General features: G+C 34.6%; 1 protein-coding gene across 1 annotated transcript in view; it reads left to right on the top strand.

Moving 5' to 3' along the window:
* Positions 1 to 22,027, top strand: part of COL3A1 (collagen type III alpha 1 chain) — a 40,135-nt gene that overhangs the window by 2,931 nt on the left and 15,177 nt on the right. The window contains exons 2-28 of the mRNA XM_052636178.1: positions 7,689 to 7,891; positions 8,137 to 8,187; positions 8,612 to 8,725; positions 10,026 to 10,109; positions 11,855 to 11,908; positions 12,500 to 12,553; positions 13,321 to 13,374; positions 13,994 to 14,047; positions 14,208 to 14,261; positions 14,924 to 14,977; positions 15,404 to 15,448; positions 15,588 to 15,641; positions 16,033 to 16,077; positions 16,654 to 16,707; positions 17,249 to 17,347; positions 18,042 to 18,086; positions 18,234 to 18,332; positions 18,523 to 18,576; positions 18,693 to 18,800; positions 18,990 to 19,043; positions 19,635 to 19,733; positions 20,053 to 20,106; positions 20,263 to 20,361; positions 20,705 to 20,758; positions 21,066 to 21,119; positions 21,450 to 21,503; positions 21,969 to 22,022. Coding sequence (XP_052492138.1) covers positions 7,689 to 7,891; positions 8,137 to 8,187; positions 8,612 to 8,725; positions 10,026 to 10,109; positions 11,855 to 11,908; positions 12,500 to 12,553; positions 13,321 to 13,374; positions 13,994 to 14,047; positions 14,208 to 14,261; positions 14,924 to 14,977; positions 15,404 to 15,448; positions 15,588 to 15,641; positions 16,033 to 16,077; positions 16,654 to 16,707; positions 17,249 to 17,347; positions 18,042 to 18,086; positions 18,234 to 18,332; positions 18,523 to 18,576; positions 18,693 to 18,800; positions 18,990 to 19,043; positions 19,635 to 19,733; positions 20,053 to 20,106; positions 20,263 to 20,361; positions 20,705 to 20,758; positions 21,066 to 21,119; positions 21,450 to 21,503; positions 21,969 to 22,022 — 1,901 coding nt within the window. The remainder of the gene's footprint in view (positions 1 to 7,688; positions 7,892 to 8,136; positions 8,188 to 8,611; positions 8,726 to 10,025; positions 10,110 to 11,854; positions 11,909 to 12,499; positions 12,554 to 13,320; positions 13,375 to 13,993; positions 14,048 to 14,207; positions 14,262 to 14,923; positions 14,978 to 15,403; positions 15,449 to 15,587; positions 15,642 to 16,032; positions 16,078 to 16,653; positions 16,708 to 17,248; positions 17,348 to 18,041; positions 18,087 to 18,233; positions 18,333 to 18,522; positions 18,577 to 18,692; positions 18,801 to 18,989; positions 19,044 to 19,634; positions 19,734 to 20,052; positions 20,107 to 20,262; positions 20,362 to 20,704; positions 20,759 to 21,065; positions 21,120 to 21,449; positions 21,504 to 21,968; positions 22,023 to 22,027) is intronic.

The raw sequence follows: 22,027 nt of genomic DNA, 5'->3' as shown, positions 1-22,027 counted from the left end.
TTTCAGCTTATATTTTGTTACTCTGATAATTCCACTGTGATAATGAATTGTGGGCATTTAATTGTTTTAGAATTAAAGTCCACTGTAAATAGACTCAGAGAATCAATTCTTTACCACAGGTTCTGAGAGTCTATTTTCTGTTATGCTTATTTCCATTATGCTTTAAGAGGGCATTTATAACTGATCAATCTCGTTCAAGTTTTCTAGTTTGTGTTGCCCTTAAAATGAAACATGCCAAACTATTGAAAAAATGCAGCATAAAAATCACTAGAAACAATTGTACTTTTAAAAGGAAAGAATACATAATTGGTCACATAAATCAGTGTCAGTCATATAACATAGATTCAGTGGTTTAGCTAAGATTACACAACTAGGAAACAACTAGGGATTAAGACTAGAACAAAAATTCTGTTAAATCTTAGGTAATTAGAGGATACAAAACAAACATTTAATCCAGGGTATCTGAATTTTCTTGTTTTTTAACTGTCATTCATAGGAGATAGTAAAAAATTGTATATTGTCCTAGAAAACATATGAGTTAATGCACTTCTAAGGTTAAAAAAAAAGATAATTTTTTCTGTCTAACACTTTGAATTATTAAATCTACTTTTTAAATAGGAGCTTCCTTTATAATTTAACCAGAAATTATCTTCAGTTCTGTAAAAATACAAATTTCAAGTAAATAAAGTACTGATACAAAATTTTGTGTTTTTCATTCATGATACCTTGCATTTTCTTCCCATCTCTGGAGTATTCATCATCAGATGACCTAAATGCCTATAAGTAAACAGATTCTGACCAAATTCTGAAATTAAACCTTTCTATTATAAGAGAAAAGAGCAAAGCCACGGAAACAATTCTGGTAAAGAAAGAAAGACTGTGGTTATGTGCTTTTTACTAATTCAGATTCTTGGGTTGATGTCTTATCTACAGGCTCATTATAAAAAATCAAGAACTGTTGGATGTGAGTTTTCCAGGAGTAGAGTTGAAATTAAAAACCCTCACGAAAGTCCCCGTTCCACACCTACAGAGTTGCATGCAAGACTTTTTGAGTAGTCACTCAGGGAGAAGAGCGCCATCTACTGAAACCCCATGGTTTCCACGGGGGATGACTGGCGCAGAGTTCCAAACATTATGCAGCTCAGTCTTTCATTTTGTAACATCAAATGGTATCACCACCTTGAAGTGATTAAAGTGGATTGCTTAAGAGTTAAAGTTTTAAAGATGAAAGATGTTATTGCCTTTGCTGGACATGAAGAACATTTGTAAAGTTTCCAGGTCTACAATAACTTTTTGGAAACGTCTCAGAGGGCTGTTTCTTGTAAAACAGTTTTCCTTAGAAAAAAGTGCAGTGCTGTTGTTTTCCACATTTAAAAGAAAAAACAGAAAAAGAAAGAAAGGAGAGGGATAGTGTGGTATAACAAATATCTAGAGTTTTCAAAAGGGAAACTTGGCCTGTTTCATGTCACGATGACAATGGAAAAAACGAGATAGCAAGTCTTATACAAATCATTTGTTAACTGCAGTTTGGGAAGTTACATTAACCACTAGAATTTCTGTCTGCGCCTAATGAAAACACAGCAGAGATGGATTCCTTTCAGATTAACTAATACAACCCTTGTATTTTCCATGACTGAGGTCAAGAACTGCCGTTAAAATGTAATCTTAGTGAACAAAATGAAAAGTTCAAAGAAGAGTGCAAAACTTAGTGTTCCCCAAAGAAGTAAAAATTCAAGATAAAGGATCCAGACCTGTTAAAAGTTATATTTGCTTTGGAAAGTCAGATTAAGAAATTATTGCTTCAGCAAAATGGAATTTATTTTTTCAAAACTTTGTTTTCTATAATATTTGGGGTGGAGAAGAGCAAACAGGGACTGTTTCTCAAGTAAATTAAAATCAGACAAACTCTCTGGAGCTGCCTGATGTGTTCATCTGTGTCCACATACAGAAGGGAATCTCTTAATGAAGTTACAAGTTCATTAATATGACTCAGTTAGTTACTATATGTGCTGCCACTTAATCTTAGACATCTTAAATATATATATTTTTTTCTGCATGGATACATAAGCCTTATCTGTTCATTGTTGTGGCTGCAGATAGGATCCTGGTTTTCTGTATCAAGTAAAACATATGCTGAGTTCCCAGTGCCAGTTAATCCTGTTGGTGGTCTGGATGTCATTAGGGTGGTCTTGGAGATTAAACTCTTTTTCATAAGTTCAGAAGAAAATAAACAACAGAATTCAATTCCAGATGGTGTCTTCTCGTTTTGAGGCCAGATTGAAAAGATTTTCTGTAGAAAAATGTTATTCCTTTAAAAAAAGAGAAAAGAAACCCCTGATTTTTTACCTTCTGATTTCAAGTTTGCTGGACTTAGAAATTATAATGGGACAGAGCCTATCCTGCCCTTGAAACTATAGAAAGGGAATAGAATGTAGTAGCTAAGAATATCAAATTTAGAGAAACCTTCCCTAGGTTCAAATGTTAGCTTTACCTCTTACCATATAACCTTGGGGAAATCACTTCCTGTCTGCCTATCTCTGCTTCCTTATCTGTAAAATGAGTATTGTGATGGCACTCACCTCAGCAGGCTTGTGAGATTACGTAGGATAGATATGCGACACATATGGAACAGTGCTTGCAGTGCAGGAAAGACAGACACAAACTCTGCCTAGTATGAGCTTTACTAACACTGGAAAATAAAATTACTGTAAGGAAGGTGAAATTAAAGTACTTCATAATTCAGTGATAAGGAAAGTAAAGAAGAGCATTTTGGTCATCAGACATAAAATTTAAAGATGTTTGCTAACTGTAATTATGCAAGTAGAATATGTTTTATTCAGTATCCTTATAATTTGTCACTAATCAGATTATATTATAATGCAATGGCTGATTGTTAGATATATGATACTTTTAATTCTAATTCTTTAATTATTTTTATTTTTCACAGGACAAAATCTTAAAGGAAATTTCTAATTGGAGACATAAAAATCATATATCTATAAAGAATAAAACAAGAAAACATCTAGAAATGATTCATAAAATTTCTTGGTCTTTGGTTTTTTTGTAGGGGATAAGAATAAGAAGACTCTACCTTGTCCATGCAAAAACCATTTTAAAATTGAAATTATCCATCTACATAGGTCTACAGATATTTCTTTCAGTCCTTTTTGTTAACTCATCTAACATATTCTGATTAATAATAGCAGCCAAAACATATTTAATAAAAATGTATGTTTTCCAAACATTAGTATCATTTAAAAGCCAAATATATTTCAGTTGAAAACTATATGAACTCCTTTTGTTCACACTTACAAAATATTCAGCTTTCTACAGTAACAGGAAAATGTTATGATAGTTTGCATATCACATCTGTTATTTTTAGATGTTCAGATTAAAGAATACCTTTTCTCTGAGAAAGATTCAGTAAGAAAGGAAGAGGAAAAAAGACTAAACTTGCTACTCAAGCTAAATTAACAATTTGATTGGATGCTTCAAGGCATATAATTTTTACTCCAAAACTAGAATTAAGACAAAGATAACTTACAGTGTATTATAGTTTAGTCACAAGAGTAAAATTTTATCAAATCAGCATAAATTTACATGAAGAATGGAAACCAAAACAACAAAATGAAAACTTTTAAGAACATCTGAAAATGTAAGATTATGTTACTCAATTTTATTTTTCTCTAAAGTTCCAAAGCAAAGAGCTAGAAAATTAAAGAGGCAAAGAAGGGATTATGTCATACACTAGTTTCATTTTGTTTTATAACTTAGATGATGATTTAGTCTAATGCATTGTTGTGTGACCACAAAGAATTCATTTCAGGACTGTTTTTTGTATCAGAAACAAGTGACATGAGAGATGGGGTTTAAAATTAGTTATACATTGGAACAGGGAGACTTAGTTTAAGCAGTAACAATAAAGGAGGGAATTGGAAAATCTACTATTTGTGCAGTAGTAAAAATTAGATTATTTGCCTTTTCTTTAACATATTTGCAAAAGTATGTAACATTTCTTTTCATCAAAGCTTCTCTGAGTTTAGATATCTAGAAAAGAAGGGAATAATGTGAGATGACTATTGTTTCTGAATTCCATTTTCTATTTCATTTCTAAACACTGTAAGTGGCTAACTAGAGCATTTTATTCCTTTTAAAAACAAAACATTTTTTTTCCTTGACTCTGGCATGATTTTCTCACATACGACTAGGCTATGGTCCTAAAACTGAGGACTGTGAGATATTTGTGTAAGAGGTTTAACTTCTAAGAGAACATACTGCCAACCATATTTGGTCATACACAAAACGAAAAGTTAAAGGGAACTGCATAAAATTATCTGTTCTTTCAACAAGGGTGACTGAGATAGAACAGTAAAGAAAAGTCTGACATTCGGGTATAAGTTTCTATAGGAACTGACTTCAGGAGAGCCAAATTTCTTTCAAATGGATGAGAGATAAATTATGGCAATAACTAGAAGTGCATTAATTCTTACTGTTCAACCATTCCAACTTTCTTTTTTGTTTAGAACAAATCATATTTTTTTAAAAGTACACCAAATTAACTCAATCTTTATATTGAGACCTTTATGTTATAAAAAGCATAACACACATGTATGACTCCAAATAAAATTTGAAAACAAAAAACTAAATAATTTCCATTTATGTAACATTGGGCTTAACCCCAATTCTAACAAATTCATTTACAAATTTAAATATCAATATTAGGCTTATTTGTTTACTGGTTTGCAGAGGGAGTAGAAAATACTATGTTTCTAGGTTTGATGATACCTTCAATGAGACACAAACATTGGAGTATGAATACATAAGGGAAATTTTTTATGTTAATTTTAAGGCAGATTATAAACATAGGAAGAGAAGATATTAAAAATATGAGATGCTTGACCCTAGCTCTGTCATCTTCATTTGTCTTTAATACATCATCAGTATCCAGCACCTAATTTTTATAACACAGGCCCTTTGTTAAATACAGAAAGATTACCTTGACCCAAAGGCAAAGAGCTAAAAAAATTGTTAGTATAAACTGATGGTGTCTTTTTTTTCTTTCCTAGCTTGATTGAAGTGTAAATGACAAATAAACTTGTATATATTTAAGGTGTACTTCTTTGATAGCTCAGTTGATAAAGAATCCACTTGCAATGAAGGAGACCCCTGTTCAATTCCTGGGTTGGGAAGATCCTCTGGAGAAGGGATAGGCTACCAGCTCCATTGTTCTTGGGCTTCCCTTGTGGCTCAGCTGATAAAGAATCTGCCTGCAATGCAGGAGACCTGGGTTCGATCCCTGGGTTGGGAAGATCCCCTGAAGAAGGGAAAGGCTACCCACTCCAGTATTCTGACCTGGAGAATTTCATGGATTGTATAGTCCATGGGGTGGTGAAGGGTCGGACAACTTTCACTGAGCAACTTTCCCTTTCAAGGTTACAACATGATGAGTTGATATGTATACACATTGTGAAATGATTACCACAATCAAGTCAGCTAATACATCCAGCATCTCACAAAGTTTCCTTTGTGTGTATGTGTGGTGAAAACACTTAAAATCTACTCTTTTACCAAATTTCAAATACACAATACAATATTGCTACCTGTAGCCAATGTTCTGTACACTAATGATATTTCCAAAGAAGCTGAGAAGCCTGAGAGCCATATTATTTATGAGAAAAATTTTGAACTAAAACCAATCTGTTGAAATACTTCATATAATTCTAATTTAAAGAAAGTTTTTAAATAATTCATTTAAGAAAAGGGAGCCACTGTAAACATTGAAGAGTGTATTTCATGCAATTTTATTAAACAATCTTTCATCTCATCAAAACTTTCAGACCTTTTCTGAAAACCAGTGTACTTAATTCTAAGTATAAGATGTCAGTTCTCCTTAGAGAAAAAGTTTAATGTCTGGATCCTTACTGTTCATAAAATAATACGAAAAAAGATTGCACTCCTCTTAAGCATGTCTTTCAAAACACCATTTCGATAGGCTTACTTCATTCACATTAGGTAAGCATTCTGGTATTCAGCTTTTATGCTCACAAAGTATAAAGGAATGCTCCTTTAAAGCTGAGACAATATTTCTTTCCAATGTTCTCATCTGTTTCAAACATGGAGGAGAAACTAAAATAACTTTTTAAAATAAACAGATTCTTTCTTGCCTACTTAAAATTACAATGAAAAAAATCATGCTTTCTTTTATTAGCTGTAAACCACATAGGGTAATTATAACATGTAAGAATGGACTTTTAAGCCTCTTGAATCCATCAAAGGTGTAGCACAAGATCATTACAGTTGTATGTACACACACAGATGGAAATGAGGAATGGAGGGATCCTGTACAGTCCATAGTTTCTAAAATTCTACTTTTTTTTCTAAATTTTTACTGAGTCAGTTAAACCTCTAAACCCAAAATATTGGGTTGGTCAAAAAGTTCATTCAGGTTTTTCCATAACATCTCATGGGAAAAACCCAAATGAATGTTTTGGCCAACCCTATATTTAAAATTAATTCAGGTATGGAGAGGATACAAAAATGGGAACTTGGAAAAGTTTGTTTCATGTCTGTATGTAGTATCCAGAAAGAAAAATCTAGGATACTCCCAAAGGCTTTTAGGCCATAAGTCACCAAAAAGTGTACTCAAACTACTTGCCTTCTCCCAAGCAGGCCTCTTTCAGCAGGCATTTTAAAGATTATGGCTCTGAGAAAATAAAATTTCACTGTTTCACAAAAACACAAATACTGAACAAGTATATGATTCGTTTGCAAAAATTTTTGCAGATATTTAGTAACTTCTGATTTATTTACTCAGTTACTGGCAAGTTATCATAGTAGCCCTCAAGAGCTAAAGTTGTATTCAACCACAATTCAGAGCCACTGCTTTAAAAATTGAGACCAGTTTTTAGTTTGGCAACCCTTAAGCCGATTCATTGTTAATTGCTACTGAAATTTCAGTACCCTACATATAATTAGGAAACAAGTCTAAAATTTTGGTCAAAGTGAATTTTTGACCATTTTAAGCCACAAATACACATGGTCATGATTCATATTTTTCCCTATTATTTTAACATATTCCTTGCCAATATTTGTTTAAAAAAGTTTAGTGATTTGGAGACCACTTTACATCCATACAGGATATGCAATATATTGTTAGCATATCATATTGACCTATTAATGCCCAACAGAGCTAGTAGTGATGGTCAATACATACAATGAGACTTCCTAAGGTTTTCCCAGGAATCTGGAAGAGTTTTATGTTGCCAAGAGTAGCTCAGTTTTCCCCTGAATTTCTCAACTAGGTTAATAAAATCCAGAAAGTCTTCAGAGTTAGTGACAGAACCATCTTTATAATTTAGTACTTCCATCTCTAGCTAAGGCAAAGAATAGCAATTAGAAAAACTGCTTTTCAATTGCACAATTAATAAATAAATGCTTAAGTGAGCATGGGATTTCCACTGGTGTTAGATTCTTACTACAAGCAAAATTAAAATATCTACTGGCCCTAAGGCACTTTTATCTTGGTGTGCTACTCTGATGTTAATAAACAGATTTGGTATTTTAATTATTACTACATAATTAATTAAGACTACTTAGCAAATTATGTAGGGAGAACATAATATTCTTGATAGTTTAATTTTTGGATTTTTTTTTATGTGAAATATCACACCATCTCTCTCATTTTCCAGCTGTTGACGGAGGATGCTCCCATCTCGGTCAGGCCTATGCAGATAGAGATGTATGGAAACCAGAACCGTGCCAAATATGCGTCTGTGACTCAGGATCCGTTCTCTGTGATGACATAATATGTGACGACCAAGAATTAGACTGCCCCAACCCTGAAATCCCGTTTGGAGAATGTTGTGCAGTTTGCCCACAGCCTCCAACAGCTGTAAGTTTAAAGAAAATCTGTACATATTCATGATTCTTATTTAAACATATGAGTAGTTCCTATGTCATAGGAGCCAGAAAGGAAACCAAGGTAATATCTGTCAAAGAGTCAAATGGGCATTACCAGTAAAAGGTGAACCTTCCTATTTAAAACCAGGGGTTAGATATGATTTAGGGTAAGAAATTGGGACATATTTCATGGAAAAGTTTTCTCTGTGTTTAACCTATATCTTTTCCATTTATTAGCCCACTCGCCCTCCTAATGGTCAAGGACCTCAAGGCCCCAAGGGAGATCCAGTAAGTAAACAGTGAAAGGAAATTAGTTCCTTGATGAGTTATTTTTTTTTTCTTCCTTCTAATAACCTTTCCATACTTGAACTTTTATCATTTATACATTTCCTTTAGCACCACATATTTAAATAGTAACACATGATAGCTCAAACTGAGAATCCGTAACTGTGCATGTAAGCATTTGATCTCCCAAACTTTGTCTAATGTCTTCACTTCTCTTATCAGTTTGAAAAATAAAATAGAGGTCAATATACAAAGGAATAAATTACACTGAAATGATTTACATCATTTGCTTAAAAATGTATAGATTCCCAAGAAAATATATCACATATATTGATTTCTTATAAAGCACAGAAGCTACAATTTGATAATGATTCTAAGTCACTAAGACTTTTCAGTGTTTTCTCTATTTTTATCTCTATTTTTTTAGGGTCCTCCTGGTATTCCTGGGCGAAATGGTGATCCTGGTCCTCCAGGATCACCAGGTTCCCCAGGTTCTCCCGGCCCTCCTGGAATCTGTGAATCATGTCCTACTGGTGGCCAGGTAATACATTCTGGGACTAAAAGATCACCCATTTAAAACTATCTGATTCATTTTCTCTTCTTTAGTCTATATTACATCTCATTTTTGTGGCATCCCTATATCTATTCTCTGATTTTATGTATTTATCAAATTGTTATTTAGTGCTTATGTTTGTGCTAGGCACTGTCCTGTTTTATAAATAAATTCACTTTCTTCATAATTCTAATGCCATTGCTACTATATCTTTACAAAATTTCCCAACTTCTCAGCAGGCATATAATATACGCACTATGTTTGACAAATGAGCAGTCAACTACCCAAAGAATTAACCCTGAGAATTTAGGAAGTGCTGCAACTGTGCCTTGTTCCCCTTATAATCCTCATGGTAAAGCCTCTGAAAGTCTGTACAAAAAGCAGTTGAGGAGTTATGAACACTCCTTAATGACTTCAGGTCAAAAGGATTATAAATGACTAGGCAATTACTCTTGCCCAGGCTTCAGAGCACACCCTGCTCCTCTGGGAAAGCATGGCAACCCACTATCTCTGCATGTAAACTCTACACGTAACTCTGCATGTACACAAATAAATAAATAGGACAATGTTTCTGCTGCATGGAATTAGAAAGAATTAGAAAACACATACACAAATCACTGTGGGTTGGGGAAAAAAAAGAGATTTTAAAAAAATCAATTCAACAGGAGGCAAAGGACAGAGTCTAACTTATCCTTATCATACTAACAAACAGAATCCATTGCTAGGCCAAGAATTCGAAATAAAATAATCTCAAAAACAATCCACAAAAATATAAACCTTTTCATTATTCTTGGGCTTGTTTTCCATGGGGATGTCTATTTTTTAGTGAATCTGCTAGGCATTAACCAAAAACTGGAGACATAAATCTTACTTGTATCAGTAACTTTTGGACAAGTAATTTAACATCTTCATTTTTTCTGCTCAAAGTGAGAGTCAGGTTATTTGATCCCAAGGCCTTAATCTATGATCCTATGTTTCCAAAGCTGTGGATATTACTTAGAAATGATATGCCTGGTAAAAGCATATAAAAACAAATTATTTAGAAAAAAATTGCTTACAGTTAGTTGAACAATTTTTGCATTGCATAGGCAAGTATTTCTGTAGGACATCTAATATCTAAAGTTACAGAGAGAATGAGAAACATAATTAAATCATACATACACTCTCCGGCATGCAGAAAACTTTCTATCAATGAATAGATGTTGCATGCATTTCTACTAAATGCTTTTGAAAAGAACTATGATCTATATAGCAACATGATCCTATCTATCTGGTCTCTTTGCTACAGAACTATTCTCCCCAGTACGAAGCATACGATGTCAAGTCTGGAGTAGCAGGAGGAGTAGGACTCGCAGGCTATCCTGGGCCAGCTGTATGTACAAGTGTTTGTCGGCATTTCTGAGAATTATTTAGCCTTCCATTCTGTTAAACCCTGGTTGTTCTTCTAGTTACACGGTGTTACAGCAGAATTGTACAAAATAGCTTATTTTTGTTAAGGTTGGGAAAGATAACGGTAGGTTTACCATGATCTTTCTATCCAAATTCATTTTTTTCTTCACTGACTCATTTCACACCTGTTTGGCCACTCCTTTCTTCTTTACACAACCAGGGAGCACGCCTGCCTTCATGCGTAGGTCTTACACTCTATTTCCCAGTTTTAACCAAATTTTGTTATTTTTTGCTTCCACTTTTCTTCTTTTTTCATCTGAGTTGTTCAGAATCTCCTTTTAGTGTCTGTTCATTATTTAAATGCTCCTATCTAGACGACAATCCACAGGATAACAATCCATTATCACACTTCATCTTACTTCAAATCCTGAAATCAAATACAAATGTTTCCAGAATTTATCAAGTCGTTAAGTTCATCTACTGTAAGTGGTAGCAATTCACATTGTACCCAAAGGGTTTTCTTCAATGTAAATGACCTAGAGTTTTGATAGAAAATAGCAAAAAAGCACTGAAACGTGGGCATGCGTGCTTGAGGCATGGTGTCCCATGTAAATGATCCTTTTCGAAGAACAGCTCTTAGAAAGAACAGTGCCAGGGAAGGTAATCATTTTACTGCCAGAAACAGATAAGTCTGTGTAAATGAGACATGGAGCTGGATTGCCAGGGATCATGGAGGATTGCTGCCCAGATCATTGGACCCCGTATTTCTAAAACTTCTAACACCAGAAAGTATAAAACCTCAGCTATTAGATCCAAATGATAATTTACAGAAAGCTGCTTAGTAGGTAAAAAGTAAAAAGAGAATTTTTAAGTTTTAGAGCCTGGGTTTTGTTTTATTTTTATTTTTTGTATCTTTTAAAACCAGAATGATAATTGCATTAACTATATAAATGTCATATCTCGTGTTTCTCAGCTACATTCACATTATGAATCCTATTTTTCAGTCAGACATACCATTTTTACTAAAAAAACAAGCAAACAAAAAAAGCTAAAAAAAACTAATACTTATTTTTAAATTACAACATAAAATTTAAGAACTCATTTTCTAAATTTATTATCAGTATTTATAAATAGTATGCTAGAAAACTAAAGATTTTTCATTTAATCTGTATTTATGAATAATGACAAATCATTTATAATTATAATTGATTGTTGCCCCAGGTACAGTGAGTCTTATATACACATCTAAATCTTCATATCAACACAACTCAGTGATATTGGGTTGATTTACATCATTATTTTTAGAAACTTGTGTTTATAGTATGCAGATTAATATTTTTCCACATTGAGTTGGGCTGCCAGGCAAAAGTGTTCTTCTTCACTAGTTGTAGCATCATCTTAATGTTGCCAAGATTCTCATAGCATTTTATGTAGATTTTTCCAGATTTGGAATGCCCCTTTTGGAGAACTCAGGTCAATGTTTTATAACATTTGCCTATAATTTTTATTGACTCTGAGAGAATTTCATTTAAAATGTTTTTGTGATGAGATTTTCATTTAACATTAATAAAATAAATTATATCGATGAATAGTTACTGCATAATGAGGTATGTTGTTCTCATTTTTAAAGATGTCAGCATCATTCCAAACAGGGGCATCTCTGATGCCTGGATAAAGTGTATTTCAGGAACATTTGCTTTGTATTTATCCTTCGAATTTGTGTTACAGGGTCCTCCTGGCCCACCCGGACCCCCTGGCACATCTGGTCATCCTGGTGCCCCTGTAAGTAGAGCCATTCGTGGTGATTTCTTTCTCATGAATATTATATGAATCAAGTTAATACAGATCTTGCTGTAAATTTGCTATTCCAGCAGACATAATCCCAGTTAAGTACAGAAGTAGCAACCAAGAAACTATCACTCCTTTAAAGTTGGAATTTCATGCTTAGTTCCTTTCCACCAACTGTTAGCACTTAAAAGCTTGGCAAAATTAAATCATATTCTTAATTTGTATGTTGTATGGCTTCAAGTCTGAAACAATGCAGTTTCAATAGAATTAAGTGTGTAAAATGGAATGAATGGACTATTCTGACCTGAAAATTTTGGGTTTCCATCTTTACAAACTGAAATAAAATTCACTGACTACATTCACAAATTCTAATTTCATACTATCTTCAAGATGTCAATCAGTTCAGTTCAGTTCAGTCGCTCAGTCATGTCTGACTCTTTGCGACCCCATGAATCGCAGCACGCCAGGCCTCCCTGTCCATCACCAACTCCCGGAGTTCACTCAGACTCGCGTCCATCAAGTCAGTGATGCCATCCAGCAAATCAAGTTAATGTAAAAATATTTACATATTATTCTATCCACTAGGGCGCTCCAGGATACCAAGGTCCCCCCGGTGAACCTGGGCAAGCTGGTCCTGCAGTAAGTAACATTTATAGCTATACTTAATAAATTGACAGTTTTAGATAGAAACCACCTTTATATTCTAAAACATAACCTACGAAATATTTATCAAATTTATTTAAAATAATAAACTGTAATTTTATGAAGTTGAACTGGTTCCAAAGATCTTTTGGACTCAGTCATTTTGATATCTTAGAGACACTATTTTAATCTAGGAGTTTCTTGGCTAATTAGCCACCACAACAGTCCACTTCCTAGTATGAATACAAATCCTCTTTCTGTTAAATATAGATTAATTTTCCTATAGGAACTCAGTTCACCTGCATGTCTACTCTTTTGAAATATAATTTGTAAACTTAATTTTGTTGAAATGAGCATACTGTAAAAGTCCACCAAGAAAACATGCTGTGTAAATAAGATGAAGTTAGTTTAAATTAATATTTCAAAATACCTATATATTTAAAAGTTCAATATCTCAAAAAATGTACAAGTGTATTTGTGTTATATATATATGATGTATTAATATATTTATAATTATAGATATAAATATATATAAAACACAGATACATGGTACTTTTAATTTTCATTAAAAATAAGTTTAATAAACAGTAATAATTGGATTTAATATAGGTAACCTATTAACTCAAGGTGTCATTTTCATAATGAGACACATTGAGAGTATTTTCTAAAAGAATTTTTTTCTAGGAATATGCCTAATTATAATAATAAATTGATTGTAACAGAAAAATCTACAGATATATTTGTTTTTTATTTCCTTTTCTCAGGGTCCTCCAGGACCTCCTGGTGCTATAGGTCCATCTGGCCCTGCTGGAAAAGATGTAAGTTTTTAAGAAATGCATGGGGATACAGTACAATTCAAGCTGGAATGTTCTAAATAATATATCCAATGTTCTAGAATCTCAAAGAAAAACCTTACTCCAAAATTTGTTACTATCTTAATAACATTTAAGCTCATGTTAATCTCTGAATATCTATGCTCTATTTGTATAGGTATATATACCATTTTTAAAATTCAAAACTAACAAAACCCCTCATCCAATGAATATATCACTTAACTAAAGATGTTTCTTCTCTTTGTCTCTTGTAATAAAGAAACTGGTATCAGTGCTTTATGAACTCGAAAACTTAAAAAACAACATTAATATTATTCTATTCTCTTCTTCCTTTTAATTTCCAATGGCAAATTCTTCCCACTGGATTGAGAGTTGGTCATAATATTTGCTTGGAGTGATGCCTCAATTTTTAATAAGTTCATGTCAAGGCGGGAGAAACACGCCTCATTCCTTTTGCTGAGGAAGCTTTTCTCACAACCATATGTTTAGCCTAACCATGTTATGAATCCTCAGTGAGAGAAATACAAAGTAATCAGTTCACTAACTGGCTGCAGTGAGTTTTCTCTTACACAAGCTCCCATATATCCTTTTCTCCTCCATTTAGGGGGAATCAGGAAGACCCGGACGACCTGGAGAGCGAGGATTACCTGGTCCTCCTGTAAGTCTTCAGTATAGAATGAGTTAGTTGCAGTAATCACAATGGTCTTCAGTTGAAATTGTATGATTAAATTTTACTTTAAAATAGAAGGCATTTTACTACTGGTTTGTGAGTCTATTTGAAAATTCATTAATATCTTTTTTCTTCCGTTTTTTTTTAGGGTATGAAAGGCCCAGCTGGTATGCCCGGATTTCCTGGTATGAAAGGACATAGAGTAAGTACAGTTTCTAAATTAACTCTTAAGTTGTTCCATTTGGCTATGTTTATTTACCTAGCCAACTTTATTGGGCAATTGAGTGTGTGCCAAAAATGACTGATTCCCACTAGTTCTTTGTTTTTTCATTTTCTAAATCTATCAACTTTGTTGACCAAGTCAACTACTTATTTTACATTAAGCAATAAAGCTGAACTTAAGTACATGGAAAATATTTGTAAAAGAATAAGTGTCTCATCGCCACTGTCAGAAAAGATGAAAATGAACTATTCATAACTATTCTTGACTTAGTCAATATGATTTACAGATCAAATCAAATGACTTTATCCTATGGAAAATATTAGGTAGAGTCAAACAACTAGATGGAAATTCTATCAACTTCATAGATATAAAATTTATGACACAGGTATTTGCTACTCTACAGTGAAGGCAACTTCCTAACTGAACTAAATTGTACTTTTTAATTAGATCACATTTTTTTTTTACTGTAAAATCAATGTCTCAGTTATTTAGTGCACTTAACAGAGTTTTAAAACGTTTATGTCAGTGTTGAAAAGAATGCTATGTGCTAAAGCTAGCTATAAAAATTTAATGTAAAGTTTTTAACTATTCTGAATTGTTAACAGCTCTTAATATTTTTACTACTTTTGTATATTTCATAGGGCTTTGATGGACGAAATGGAGAGAAAGGAGAAACTGGTGCTCCTGGATTAAAGGTAAATCACAACAAACTCACATTCTGATAAATAAATTTATTTAAATGTTATAGCTATATTTAATGTTTATATTTTAGGGTTTGGATTTTTCTAAAACCTACCTGAGTTTTGCATTTTAGGAGCTAAATAATAGGGAAATATAACTGATGTTCTGTTAAAGCTTCCATAAAAGCTGATAACTTAAACTGTTTAGATTAGAAATGACTAAGTATCCCCAAGTAACACGTTGACTTCTTCTGTTTAGTCTTCAAGTTTTTAAAATGCAAAAATTGAGATTTACAGTATATAAGATTGCTACAAAATTTGATATTGCTTAATGCAATCTTTTTCTTCAGTTCCATATGTTTTTTATAACATACTGTGTTGAAAAAATTATAAATTTTTTTCCTGTTATACAAAATGGTGACATATTTTACATGTTTCTAGGGGGAAAATGGCATTCCAGGTGAAAATGGAGCTCCTGGACCCATGGTAATTATGTTTCTTATCATACAACTTTCAACTTTACTATTAATTTCCATCTAATGCAGAACTTGCTTCCCTGCTTCCCCAGCCATTCTTACATATGTCTTGTTGAAAGTAAGATCACACTTCTAACTTTATCCTCTAGGGTCCAAGAGGAGCTCCTGGTGAGAGAGGACGGCCAGGACTTCCTGGAGCCGCAGTGAGTATTCCTACTGACTCAGTCAGTTTTCAGGCTGTGACAATCTGCAAAAAGTTTTTTATAAAGTTGCATTTAAAGTCACTTCCATAATAAACAATAATTATAAGCAAACAAGTAAGTGTTTTATAGTTATTATCTGGTAAGGATTTTTTTAATGTATTAACTTGCATTCAGTTCTTAAAACACAGAATCCAATTTTTCTACATCAGATCACTGCTGTACATATCAGAATTTTTAATAATTTGCCTTTAAAAGTATATCATTAAGCAGATTTTAATACACTAGAAGAAAAGTCGACTCAGTTGCATCAGATTTTTAGTTAAAATATCACTTCACTTGTGAGCAGTCTTTCAGAAAGAGGAAGATATTTGAGACCAAATTCTCTTTTTAGGGGGCTCGTGGTAATGATGGAGCTCGAGGAAGTGATGGACAACCGGTAAGCAACTTTTTGTCAAACCCTGATGTGCTTAGTGTAACGAGAGATTATGGGATTGGATATTGGAATAATTCGGATTGTGAACCTAGAACTCAACATTTTTCATAAATATCTGATTCAAACTGACACTAATCCCATAAACAAAATCTAGAAACAATTAATCTAAAAACTCTAAGTCCATAAACAGAATTCTGATACTCCTTATTATACTTGGCCAGTTGCTAATATCTGTATGGTGCTTAACAATGTTAGTTAAGAGCTAATATTGGATATGGGACAATTAAGAGTTTTGCAAAGATAGATAATGATGCTATCTCTATTTTACAAATGATATTTCAATGCTAAGCAACCTATACAAAGTCACAGAATTCATGGCATAAATGGTAGGGAAAGGGGGATCCAAATTTTCATTTTATTCTGCCATATTATTTCTCCACATAATAGTCATCTCTGATGATAATACTGTTTTTATCTATACAATTTTCCTCCGTATTGTGTATGTACCCATTCATTATTTACCAGTGTATGAGTTTTCCTTTACTTAAGAGATCTTGAAATGTTTTTTTCATTCTTTAGGGCCCCCCTGGTCCCCCTGGAACTGCAGGATTCCCTGGTTCCCCTGGTGCTAAGGTAAGCATGTATTTCCATAGAAGAATGCAAAATATATCTTGAAGACTTCAGAAAATCATTGGATTGCTTCTTGGAAATGATTTTTTAATAGTCAAGTGGATTTCTTTGATTTATATGGATGTTTGAAGCCCTGTCCTTGACTCCAAAGGGGATGTTATCCCTGACTTTCAGTATTCTGATCTCTTCCGATGTCTTTTCTTTTCTCCCAATCTCTTTCTGTGAACAGAGATAACACAGTTACATACACATTTATGATTTTTTTCTGCCTCTATGATTAATGACACTTCACTTTAATTTTCATACTACTCCAGCCTTTGGAAGATGGATTTAAGCAGGACTGAATAATAAACTAGCTAAGAGATTAGAGGAAATGGCAACCCACTCCAGTACTCTTGCCTGGAAAATCCAATGGACAGAGGAGCCTTGTAGGCTACAGTCCATGGGGTCACAAAGAGTCGGACACGACTGAGTGACTTCAGTAACAATAATAAGAGATTAGAAGTGGAAAGGGAGACTGACTACTGGGGGTTTTATCTCCTAGGGTGAAGTTGGACCTGCAGGATCTCCTGGTTCAAGCGGTGCCCCTGGACAAAGAGGAGAACCTGGACCTCAGGGACATGCTGGTGCTCCAGGTCCCCCTGTAAGTACCAAAAACTATTGAGAGGAAGAGTAGCAACACTTGAAAAGCATGTATTTTAATGTTGCTGTCAATTAAAGTTGCTTTTTGGGGGAAAAAAAAATGCTTAGTGTTCTGCAATGCCTCTATAAGATAAATATTGATTTGATTGTACTGAAATTAATTTTTGAGGTCAGTGCTTTTCTAGAATCTATGAATGTTGTGGTTATATGACACCAAATGAAGCAGAGGATGAATAGCTATCTGATACCTTGAAGACTATGCCCCAAACTAATCACCAATCAGAAAAACTCAGAGAAGAAAACAAGACCAAAAAAACCCTCTTCTTTTTATGTACTTATTTAATAATTTAGTCCAAGTGCATATTATCTTTAATTTATTCAGATAATGATCAGTTTTTGCTACTTTTTATGTGTTGTCCTGTAGTTGGAGGAATCAGCTAATCTCTATAAAGCACAACATGTGTGCATGCTAAGTCGCTTCAGTCATGTCCAACTCTTTGTGACCCCATGGACTGTAGCCCACCAGGCGCCTATGTCCATGGGATTCTCCAGGCAAGAATACTGGAGTGGGTCTTCATTTCCTACCCCAATAAAGCACAACACCCATCAATAAATTTATTTGACAGTTCATATAAGCAACTTCAATGTAGGTGCACTGTTGGCATTATTATGAATATGCTCTTTTCCCCCTCTAGGGGCCTCCTGGGAGTAATGGTAGTCCTGGTGGCAAAGGTGAAATGGTAAGATGTCCCCACAACTCACCCTCATCTCAGTCCAACACACATTACTGGCTTCCTTTGTATTTAGCATGATAAGACATTTAAGTTGGTTATTTAGAAAAGAAAGTTCAAGTCTGGCTCATGTTAATGTCCTTGGATTGTTTCTAGGGTCCTGCTGGCATTCCTGGAGCTCCTGGGCTGTTAGGAGCTCGTGGTCCTCCAGGGCCACCTGGCACCAATGGTGCTCCTGGGCAACGAGGTGCTGCAGTAAGTTGTTTGTTTTCCTTCATTATCTGAGAGCTGCAGCTTCTTTCTCACAATAAAAACAGGCTCTTTGTTCTTGTTCCATTGAATTTATATTGATTTCATTGTTTTTGTAATTGAATCAGCTGTGACTGATGATGATTTTGCTAGTCTATTCTCCCTGTTTACTAAGCCACAATTATGTTCCATTTAGGGTGAACCCGGTAAGAATGGAGCCAAAGGAGATCCAGGACCACGTGGGGAACGGGTAAGTATTGCCTCAACAGATTCAGTTATTTCTTAGAAATATAGAACATAGTTAAGAACTAAGCAGGTAAAAAAAAAAGTGCTTAAAGTTCAGTCATTATTTCTGCCATTTCACAGGGAGAAGCTGGTTCTCCAGGTATCGCAGGACCTAAGGGTGAAGATGGCAAAGATGGTTCTCCTGGAGAACCTGGTGCAAACGGACTTCCTGGAGCTGCAGGAGAAAGGGTATGTCTCCCATGGGCATGGAACACAAAAACAATCATAGAACTTCACCTTCATGGTGAGGCCACCGTGTTTGTTATTAATCTGAGTAGTACTCAATCCCAAAGATTATTTTGAAGCATCTCATACTATGAGAATTATGAAAAAGTTTTCACATTTTGGACTTGAATATTTGCCTTTCACTATGTCCAGGGTGTGCCTGGATTCCGAGGACCTGCTGGAGCAAATGGCCTTCCAGGAGAAAAGGTATAGAAGATTAGTTTCAGTTTTCATAAATGCTTGTGCTATCTAGAGATATATTCTTCTAAACAGTTTCCCATTAATTAAAACCTAAATATCTGAAAGAAATATATTGGAACTAAAAATAATGATAATTCACAATGTAAAACAATGATTCCAGCTCCTGTTCAGCCATTCTCTTAGCTTTGTAACTAAGGTTACTCAACCTCTGTGAGAACTCTTTAACTTATCTTTCAACTAGGAATTATTTATCTCAATATCATTACAAGAATAAATTAAAGTGCCTGAAAGTTCTTTGAAAACTCTGAAGTGCAACATAAATTGGATTTTATAACATCAAAGATAATTGATTTATATGCACCAATATATATTGCTAAGCCCACTAAATAGCAGTTCCTTCAGCATGTGATGTTCATCAAAGTTACCTTAAAATATTACCTAAGCTAATAGATAATGTGCTTTATACTGAGCATGTCGGCAATGTCCCATCTCTCTTGAAGGGGCCAAAAGAAGTTCTCTAGCTGCAACCCCAGTACCATCAATGTCCAGGTCAACAAAGGCTCTTTTACATACATGTTGGTTTATTTCACTACATAGGGTCCTCCTGGGGAGCGTGGTGGCCCAGGCCCCGCAGGGCCCAGAGGAGTTGCTGGAGAGCCTGGACGAGATGGCCTCCCTGGAGGTCCAGGATTGAGGGTAAAGAGAAGCACTTGTTTGATCCACACTGTCATTTAGTAAGAGGAAAAGCAAATGAAGAGCATTCAAAAATAACTTAAGTCAGACACTATGTTTTGTAGGCTTAGATGAAACAAAATTATTTTATGAAAATTTAAGCTGGTATAGATTGAAGAACATAAAATAGAATGCTTCAGTAAGATATTTAAAGACAGAAAAATGTGTGTAAATATGAGGCTGCATATGTCAGTGGAAATCTCAAAATTTTATAGATAGATTTTTTAGTTTTTCTTTAATTATCATTTTTAAATCAGCTGACTGACTGAATTTTTCAATTTAGGGTATTCCCGGTAGCCCCGGAGGACCAGGCAGTGATGGGAAACCAGGGCCTCCCGTAAGTACATTTTCAACATGTCATTTTACAAGTCCAGAGAATAGTTAAATGCACAATTTGGACTAGCCTTCATGTATATTGTATAGCTTTCGTATGTACATTGCATATTTTATCAAATTTTTTGAAATTCCTGTTAATATAATTTTTTCTTATTAGGGAAGCCAAGGAGAGACTGGTCGACCTGGTCCTCCAGGTTCTCCTGGTCCGCGAGGTCAGCCTGGCGTCATGGGCTTTCCTGGTCCCAAAGGAAATGATGTGAGTTCCTCCCTTCTTCAATAAATAGTTAATGGAAGTCCTTTTATTTTCCATATGGGGGTACAGATGGCCCCAAACTTATTTCCACTTCAAAGCACAGAAGAGTATATGAGAAAGAAGCTTCCCTCTACCGTGTGAGAAGGGAGCTAACGTTTTTTTTTTTTTTTTTTTTTTTTTTTGAGTTCTGGGCAAAGAGCAGAACACTTATAGAAGCCTAGTCTAGAAAGGAGTTTTCAGTTCGGGATATATACGTGTGTGAGTAGGGAGCAGATCAAAAACACGAGAGAACACGATAATGAATAATTTCCTTTTGAGATTTAGTAAATACTGGCTACTTCTTTAGGGTGCTCCTGGAAAAAATGGAGAACGAGGTGGCCCTGGAGGTCCTGGCCCTCAGGTATGTAGCTTTTATCCACTTATTTCCAGTCCTCTGACAGTACTCCCCAACCTTTTTGGCCCCAGGGACCAGTTTCATGGAAGACAATTTTTTCCAAAGACTGAGGGAGAGGGGATGGTTTGGGGATGATTCAAACACACTGAATTTATTGTGCACCTTATTTCTATTATTATTACATAAGCTCCACCTCAGGTCATCAGGCATTAGATCCTGGAGGTTGAGGACACCTGTTGTATTAGAGGCATTTCTCTCCAACCCCACGACTTCTGTTTTCTTTATCTCTGCTTCCATAACTGCTTTCTTTTAGGGTCCTGCTGGAAAGAATGGTGAGACTGGACCTCAGGGTCCTCCAGGACCTACTGTAAGTTTCCTCGTGTGAATTGGAAATGGAAGTGGATGGGAGTGGGCCTGAGGGAAGACTTTGGGAATTATACAGCCTCTGACACTGTATTGTTACAGTTCACCAAAGCAATTATGAAGATTATTTATTTAATCAGCTAGCTAAATACTCACATTGAGTAAAGTTTATGTCATATATGTCTTCCTTACATCACTTCCGCAAGCCAGACTCTGCCTTCCGTCATACCATTAATTTTTAAATTAAGCAATTGGCCTGATGAGATGAAAAATATGTGGATAAATATGAAAGGATATTTTATAGTGAAGCATCTCGTTGTATGTTTTTACATAGGGGCCTTCTGGTGACAAAGGAGACACAGGACCCCCTGGTCCACAAGGACTACAAGTAAGAATTTGTTAATTAAATGTCATTGGGCCCCTATTTTTATCAGTAGTTTCGTTTGATAGCTATATTTGTTAAGTTAATCAACACTTCAATATTTTTGTGACACTGAAAGATAATTCATCTTAAGCTTAAAATGTGTGCATCTGACTTCTACTTTGAAGTTCACATGATTCAATATGCTTATATTTATTTTTATTGTAATTTAAATGTATATAGCTAAATTCACCTAATCATAATTCATTTTTATATACAACAAGAGAAAGAATAGAGGGAGATGAACATAAGTTTCTAAGATATGAATATCACCTCTCTGTCACAGGATTTTGAGGGCTACAAATTTTCTACACCTAAAAAGACTGCTAGAACTGTTTTTTGAATACTCTGCAGAAACATACTTTCTTAAGAGAAGCTTTCCTATAATCAACGTTTGAAGTGATTATACAATACAAATATGATTCTTAATAGGGCTTGCCTGGAACAAGTGGTCCTCCAGGAGAAAATGGAAAACCTGGTGAACCTGTAAG

The sequence above is a fragment of the Budorcas taxicolor genome, chromosome 2 (assembly GCF_023091745.1).
Source record: "Budorcas taxicolor isolate Tak-1 chromosome 2, Takin1.1, whole genome shotgun sequence".
NCBI classification, from domain to species: Eukaryota; Metazoa; Chordata; class Mammalia; order Artiodactyla; family Bovidae; genus Budorcas; species Budorcas taxicolor.
Note: the sequence above shows the minus strand (reverse complement) of the source record. Positions and strands in the feature narration are given on the sequence as shown.